Source organism: Sorghum bicolor, chromosome 6 (genome assembly GCF_000003195.3).
Source record: "Sorghum bicolor cultivar BTx623 chromosome 6, Sorghum_bicolor_NCBIv3, whole genome shotgun sequence".
Taxonomy (NCBI): Eukaryota; Viridiplantae; Streptophyta; class Magnoliopsida; order Poales; family Poaceae; genus Sorghum; species Sorghum bicolor.
The window spans coordinates 58,614,872-58,622,983 of NC_012875.2; the positions used below are offsets into that span (position 1 = coordinate 58,614,872).

The window sequence follows — 8,112 nt, forward strand, 5'->3', positions numbered from 1 at the left end:
CGTCCCTCCATCATATGCATGCTTGCGCGCGATCATACTACCACCGACCGGACCCAAGGAACTTGCGCTCCTGCTGCACCAAGATTAGGCGCCTTCTTCTTGTTGTTGCCGGTTCTCACTCAACAGCTGCACATGTCTGTTTGCGCTGACAACTCGCATCCTACTCATCTCATCGGACAGAGCACGAGGCGCTGTGCCTGCCGCCGGCTCTGCCTTGTTGTTGTTGCTCCCCTCCACCGCCCCGCCCCCGTCCCCGTTCCAGCCTCGGCAACGCCCAACTGCCTGCTTCAGTGCTTGTGCTACTGAAATGGGAACGAGACCCTCGTTGGGTTGCGTTCGCCGGCCTCGGGCAGTCGGGCGCACGGATCCGCCTCCCGTGCCGTACGATCGCTATCCGCACCCGTCACGGCCGCCGGCGGCTCCGCCAAGGAATCTCCGCGTCCGTCCGTTCGTTCCGTTCCGTTCCTCCCGATCGGTCCCACGCACGGCTACCGGGGCTCGTAAATTCACCCAGACTGACTGACCCCAGCCCGAAGCGAAGCCTGCGCCGTCCGCCCCGTTATCCCGTGACGGTGCGGGCCCACCACCAAGTGGCTGGCTGACAGGCGCGGAAACTCCGTTCCGTTCCTCGGGGGGGGGGGGGGCCACGCCCACGCCCGCGCCCCACCCGCCGCGGGTTGGGGTCAAACCCCCCGAAGGCCGAAGCCGTTGGTATATCTCCACGTCCACCGGCGACCGTTCGACCCGCACGCGGCTGACGCGCGGGGCCACGCGCGGTGCGGCGCAGGCTAGATCTCACCGGGTGCCAACGGGCCAGGTGCGCGCGGTCTCGGGCGGGGGCGGCCTAACTCGACGGGGGCACGCGAATAGAGACCGCGAGCGCGGGGGACCCACCTGGCGGCTCCGTGGGCCCCCACGGAGGGGGGGTGGTGGTGGTGGTGGTAGGGCTGCTAGTGCTAGGGATGGATGGATGGTGGCCTGGCCTGCGCGGCCTGCGGGTATAAAGCGGCGCGGGGCTATATAGTCCGCACCCATCTCCTCCCGTTCCACTCGACGCCCACCACCGCTACCACTCTCCACTTGCCCTTTTCTCACCGCCCCGTCCCGTTCATTGGACCCTCCTCCCCTTCCCTTCCCTTCTCGCTCGCACGACGAGAAGAGAAGCGAGGAGGCGCCGGCATATGCCCGTGCCTGCCGTCGGGCTTCTTCGCCTCTAGGCCGGGTCCGCTCCGCCGTCGTCCGCCATGGGTGGACTCGAGGAGATCAAGAATGAAGCCGTCGATCTGGTGAGGAATTACTGCTTGCTGGCTGCCGCTACCACTACTACTGCTTCCGATCCTTTTGTTTTGCTTGCGCCGCCTTGATTCAGACTGCAATATTTCTAGTACTAGTACGTTCGTACGCCGCTTTTGATTGCTAGACTAGAGGTGAGGATGATCCATGTAAACCGGCGGTCAGTTTTGCCTGCCCTTTTGACTTGCCGTTGTCTCCTCCTCCCCACGCTAGCTGCTGATCCTGGAGGTAAAAGAAAAAAGAAAAAGAGAGCAAAAATAGGCCAGAGTCTGAACTCTGAAACATGTTTACCGATTTCATTCACACGCAGGAGCAGGAGGTCCTTTCCCTGCTAAAAAGGAAACATGTTTCCTGCAAAAGGAAACAAAATCGAGGGAATCCTGTCCCTGCGAAAAGATTTTTATTTATGCCTTTATATATGTTTGTTTCCATCCTCTCTCCGCCGCATGGACGATGGAACGAAGCTGCCTTTTCACGCGCTCAATCTACTGTATCTCTCAACCGGCTTTTCAGCCAAGGGGACGGAGGGGCCGGCCACCTGGCGGTGGTCATGTTCCTCCCGTGTCTTGCTCATGTGAGCTGTTTGATTGAATGCTTACCGCTTCAGCTTTGTAGGCCGCCGCTGCCCCGCCGCCCACGCCTCCTACTATCTCTTTAGCTTGGAGAGAGACACACCCTTGACTCTGAAATCGCTCGCTCACTTATTGCTGTTCTGATGATCTGCCGTATTTAATACGTTCCCAGATTTGATCGTGGAGCAAAATCTGCTCGCTTTTCGCCATATATGGACGTTGATCTGTCCATGCTTCGATGCTTCGAAATTGTTTTGAATAGAAGCCTAAAATATCTGAATTTATGAAGTCCCGCTACCAGTCCTGGCCCCTTTGGATTTTTTTTATTAGTACGGGCATGTATTAACTTTCATATCGTAACTGAACCAATAATAATATTGGTTATACGAAATTGCACGTAGAGTCAAACTCGAAAAGTCCCTCGCCATCTAAAAAAAGGTCATTTGCGCGGGGCACGCAAATCGACAGAAATCATGCTGCTCAGATTAGGCGCTAACCACCATAGGCCTCAGAGAGAGGGGAAAATAGGAAATCCCGTGCTCCTTGAGCTGTTAGCTGTTAGCTTTTACTTATTTTATTATTTTAAATTAAATAATTTGTGTTGACCCAGTGGAGCACTACTGCACTAGAGCCACAGCCACCTGAGCATGACCGGTGGCCCCGCCTCGTCTTTTTGTTCCGTCCAATTCGGCCGGTTCACACGCGCCCGCACGCATCCCCGGGCCCGTGCTTGCTGGGTCACACGTGGGAGGGGCCACGGAAAGTGTGGAGCGGCAGTGGGGACGGGCGCCCTGCGCCAGCGGCCTCTGATCGAGATCGGACGGCCGTACTGTTGGCAATCATTGGCCCCGTACATCGCTCTGTCCTTTGGGCGCTTCCTTGTCATGTTCCAACCGCTAACTTTAGCAGGTAGTCGCTGACACCGTGGGCCCGCGGAGATTTGCTTTGCATGGAGTGTTCTTTGACAGTTCTTGCTTTTAACTGACAGTACGTGTGTTACACCGTGCAAAAGGAATTATTGTTCCCACCTCACTAACGGCCCCGTTTGTGTTTGCAGGAGAACATCCCCATCGAGGAGGTGTTCGAGCAACTGAAATGCACCCGCGAGGGGCTGAGCTCCAGCGAGGGCCAGCAGCGTCTCGAGATCTTTGGCCCCAACAAGCTCGAGGAGAAGAAGGTAACGACCGGATCAAACCTGCACACAATTTTTTTCCCTTTGGATTGAGTTTCATATATGGCACTGTCTACGATGCTGATGCTTTTGGTTGTCTTGCGTTTCACAGGAGAGCAAGATCCTCAAGTTCCTTGGGTTCATGTGGAACCCGCTGTCATGGGTCATGGAGATGGCTGCCATCATGGCCATTGCCCTTGCCAACGGTGGTGGCAAGCCCCCGGATTGGGAGGACTTCGTCGGTATCATCGTGCTCCTGGTTATCAACTCCACCATCTCATTCATTGAGGAGAACAATGCCGGCAACGCCGCTGCTGCACTCATGGCCAACCTTGCTCCCAAAACCAAGGTGAGCATAACAAGCTATACTTAACGAAATGAAACTTTTTTAAACAGGAATAAAATAGCCTTGAAAGATTATAAAGAGAAAAATACAAGAACTATTCTATAGTTAGGTAGCAATGATATTTTCATAGACAAGTTGCAATATAGTGGAAGGAGGAATCTTTCTGTACTAGCTTTTAGCTTGAAAAATCTCCACTTATGTCATGTCCAAAAACTCAAGTTCTTAATGGTCCATTGGATGGGTCATGATTGGGAATATATTCCATTATTGACGAAAAGATAGGTACACATCTTTTGGGTGCTGTTTAATTGGCATAAAGAATTGGGATAGTTTGGTGCACCTTGGCATTTGCAGCTTATTTGGATACAGGACTTACGTTTTTTCTACAGAGAAGTCAAGTTCCAGTTCCATTCATACGTAGGTTTAGTCTTATCCATGGCTGGAAGGTATCTAAGTTGGAGGATGCATTATTGTCTTGCACGTGGCATTAACTAGCTCAGAATTCTCAACTTGGGTTGCCATCCTTCACCTTTTCCGGTGTTTTTAATTAATGTTAGAGAAGAAAAACATGCCATTGCTCACAAAACATCGCTGTCATTTGAATATTGTTTTATTCATCCAACTTGTGGCGAGTCAAACAAATTGAAATGTGTTAGGTACTAATGCTTACTTAAAGTAAACTGTAATGCTGTTATTAGCTGATAATTATTTTTTAAAAAATTGCTATCAATTTCATCTCATCAGATTTGTTTACCTGTTCTAGGTTCTGAGAGATGGCCGATGGGGCGAGCAAGAGGCTGCAATCTTGGTTCCTGGTGACATCATCAGCATCAAGCTTGGTGATATCGTCCCTGCCGATGCTCGCCTCCTCGAGGGTGATCCTCTCAAGGTTGACCAGTCTGCGCTTACTGGAGAATCCCTCCCGGTTACCAGGGGCCCTGGGGACGAAGTCTTCTCGGGGTCCACTTGCAAGCAGGGTGAGATCGAGGCCGTGGTCATTGCCACAGGAGTGCACACCTTCTTCGGCAAGGCTGCTCATCTTGTGGACAGCACCAACCAGGTCGGACACTTCCAACAGGTCCTGACAGCAATTGGTAACTTCTGCATCTGCTCGATTGCGGTCGGCATCATCGTCGAGATCATCGTCATGTTCCCGATCCAGCACCGCAAATACCGCAGCGGAATCGAGAACCTGTTGGTCCTCTTGATCGGTGGTATCCCAATTGCCATGCCTACTGTGCTTTCAGTCACCATGGCCATCGGTTCGCACAAGCTGTCACAGCAGGGTGCCATCACTAAGAGGATGACTGCTATTGAGGAGATGGCTGGTATGGATGTGCTTTGCAGTGACAAGACCGGCACACTCACCCTCAACAAGCTTAGTGTCGACAAGAACCTCGTCGAGGTGTTTTGCAAAGGCGTCGACAAAGACCATGTGTTGCTGTTGGCTGCAAGGGCTTCAAGGACTGAGAACCAGGATGCCATCGATGCTGCCATGGTTGGCATGCTTGCTGATCCCAAGGAGGCCAGGGCTGGTATCAGGGAAGTCCACTTCTTGCCCTTCAACCCTGTTGATAAGAGGACTGCTCTGACATACATTGATGGCGATGGCAACTGGCACCGTGTCAGCAAGGGTGCTCCCGAGCAGGTGAGGAAATTTGTGACAATATTGCTTATTCTGGTTTCTGGAGTTGAAAAAAAATGTTCTTTCAGGGTGACTAATTAATTGCTCCTGTGATGAAACCAAACAGATTCTTGACCTGTGCCACTGCAAGGAGGATTTGAGGCGGAAGGTACACGGTATTATCGACAAGTATGCTGAGCGTGGTCTTCGTTCGCTTGCTGTTGCCAGACAGGTATCTTGCTGATGTTCTTTTTCACGTTATTTCGGTTTTGGTGATCGGTGAGCCATTTTCTCATTCAAAATGTGACCTCTACAGGAAGTGCCTGAGAAAAATAAGGAGTCCCCTGGTGGACCATGGCAATTCGTTGGTTTGTTGCCCCTGTTTGATCCACCTAGGCACGACAGTGCTGAGACAATTCGCAAGGCTCTTGTTCTTGGTGTTAATGTCAAGATGATTACTGGTACATAATCTCTTACTAACAAATGATTTTAAAATTTATTATGCTAGTATTTGTGCGATGACTAAATTTGGACATCTTCTTTGTACTTCAGGTGATCAGCTTGCTATTGGTAAGGAGACCGGAAGGAGGCTTGGTATGGGTACCAACATGTATCCTTCCTCAGCTTTGCTCGGCCAAAACAAGGATTCTACGCTTGAAGCACTTCCTGTTGATGAGCTCATTGAGAAGGCCGATGGGTTTGCTGGAGTCTTCCCTGGTGAGTCAAATACCTATAAATACTTTCTAGTTGCTATGTAAAGTATCTTTTGCTTATGGGATTTTTGTTACACAGAACACAAGTATGAGATTGTGAAGAGATTGCAAGAGAAGAAACACATTGTTGGTATGACTGGAGATGGTGTCAACGATGCCCCAGCTCTTAAGAAGGCCGACATCGGTATTGCTGTCGCGGATGCTACTGATGCTGCAAGGAGTGCTTCTGATATTGTCCTTACTGAGCCAGGTCTTAGTGTCATTATCAGCGCTGTCCTTACTAGCAGATGCATCTTCCAGAGGATGAAGAATTACACCGTTAGTTCTTTTCTAAGCATCTATTTTCCCTCTTTTTATTGTAGCATACATATGATCTACGTTCTGACTCTTTTCCCTGCTTCATCTTGTGAATCAACAGATTTATGCTGTTTCCATCACCATCCGTATAGTGGTAAGTACCTGACATATTTTCTTGTACTAAATTGGAAAGCTCACTATGTCTGCAACCTAATGTGTATTTTATTTTACAGCTTGGATTTATGCTCATTGCTTTGATCTGGAAATATGATTTCTCTCCCTTCATGGTCCTTATCATTGCCATTCTCAATGACGGTATGCATTATTGTTTTTTTTTCCTAATAGTATCATAGTATAGACATTGCTTCTCTATTTCTTACCATCTTTTCCTTTTTGCAGGTACTATCATGACCATCTCTAAGGACAGAGTTAAGCCATCTCCCTTGCCCGACAGCTGGAAGCTGAAGGAAATCTTCGCTACCGGTATCGTGCTCGGAAGCTACCTTGCTATAATGACTGTCATTTTCTTCTGGGCTATGCACAAGACCGACTTCTTCTCGGTAAATTCTCAAAATTTCCCTAAGCCTTTGTATCGATCTCCTCGATCGGTTTGTACTTTCCTGTTTGTGAAGTTTGGTCTGTCCTCACTACGGTGATATTGCACAGGACAAATTCGGTGTGAGGTCAATCAGGGACAGTGAGCATGAGATGATGTCTGCGCTGTACCTCCAAGTCAGTATTGTGAGCCAGGCTCTGATCTTCGTCACCCGTTCCCGTAGCTGGTCTTTCGTGGAGCGCCCTGGTCTGCTCCTGGTCACCGCGTTCCTGCTCGCTCAACTTGTAAGTACCGGGCTGCCTGTGAGCTGAATGGAAGTTCGTGCAAGAGAGCATATGCCTAATCTGTGCCTGTTTTTACTGATGCAGGTTGCGACCTTCCTCGCTGTCTACGCCAACTGGGGCTTCGCCAGGATCAAGGGTATCGGCTGGGGCTGGGCTGGTGTCGTCTGGCTCTACAGCATCGTGTTCTACTTCCCTCTGGACCTGATCAAGTTCTTCATCCGATTTGTGCTCAGCGGCAGGGCATGGGACAACCTCCTCGAGAACAAGGTAGGATTTCTTTTTCAATAGCCGGAGAAGCAAACAGACTCTGCGTTGTTTTCTCTCTCAAGCCATTTGCTAATGTGTATCTCTGAATCCTTGCGCAGACCGCCTTCACCACCAAGAAGGATTACGGACGGGAAGAGAGGGAGGCGCAATGGGCCACCGCGCAGAGGACGCTGCACGGTCTCCAGCCGCCGGAGGCTGCCACCAACACTCTGTTCAACGACAAGAGCAGCTACCGCGAGCTGTCGGAGATCGCTGAGCAGGCCAAGAGACGAGCTGAGATCGCGAGGCTGAGGGAGCTCAACACCCTCAAGGGCCACGTGGAGTCGGTGGTGAAGCTCAAGGGGCTGGACATCGACACCATCCAGCAGAACTACACGGTGTGAGAGCCGCCTGCTGCGATCGATGTCGACGAAAAAAACCTTTGGCGCCCGACCCCGCCTTATTGCGACGGAGTCATCTCTGATTATTACAGACAAAAAAATTTTCCGGTGATGAATTGAAAACAAAAGAACCGTGTGGCTGATCTGACTGAGCAGCCCTAGTTGTAAAGCGCTATACCACCAGATACTGCTATATGATGGTATGGTTTGGTACCCGTCTTTCTAGGGAGCTTCTTTTTTGTTCTCATATTATGTTTAAATCAATAGTGGAGTGTGCGCTTGTTGTAATCATTTTACTTGCGTTTTCCCCTAACTAGCCGGTGATCTCGTGGAAAGCGAGGTGAATGAAGAAATAATGCAACAAAAATTTTCTGCCAAGAGCATTGTGTTCCTTTCTGACTTGATTGATGCAGACAACAAAATCGTCTTCTGTGTGTTATCTAGTTCGTGTCTTGTCCCCTGGTTCTGCAATACAATGCCGTCTCTTTCTCAATGTGCGAAAGTTGGCTTGCTTTTTACTACCATATATACGCACTGGCTACAGTGAAGGCCAATATGAAAGAAATAATTTACCAAAGCAATCATAACGAGCTATGAAATTTATAGACT

The 8,112-nt window shown here is 50.2% G+C and overlaps 1 protein-coding gene across 1 annotated transcript; it reads left to right on the forward strand.

Moving 5' to 3' along the window:
* Positions 1,029-7,881, forward strand: LOC8079609 (plasma membrane ATPase). Its single transcript, XM_002447204.2, has 14 exons — positions 1,029-1,286; positions 2,923-3,042; positions 3,149-3,385; positions 4,146-5,030; positions 5,134-5,238; positions 5,323-5,467; positions 5,559-5,723; positions 5,799-6,037; positions 6,138-6,170; positions 6,250-6,331; positions 6,416-6,576; positions 6,683-6,856; positions 6,941-7,123; positions 7,222-7,881. The coding sequence occupies exons 1-14, from the start codon at positions 1,245-1,247 to the stop codon at positions 7,504-7,506; spliced, it is 2,856 nt and encodes a 951-aa protein (XP_002447249.1). The 5' UTR covers positions 1,029-1,244; the 3' UTR covers positions 7,507-7,881.

What these genes read in the sequence shown, in the direction of transcription:
- LOC8079609 (XM_002447204.2), top strand. Translation starts at nt 1,245, where the DNA reads ATGGGTGGACTCGAGGAGATCAAGAATGAAGCCGTCGATCTG. An exon ending in GCAAGGGTGCTCCCGAGCAG is followed by an intron (nt 5,031 to 5,133) that starts GTGAGGAAATTT and finishes GAAACCAAACAG; the next exon opens with ATTCTTGACCTGTGCCACTG. An exon ending in CGTTCCTGCTCGCTCAACTT is followed by an intron (nt 6,857 to 6,940) that starts GTAAGTACCGGG and finishes TTACTGATGCAG; the next exon opens with GTTGCGACCTTCCTCGCTGT.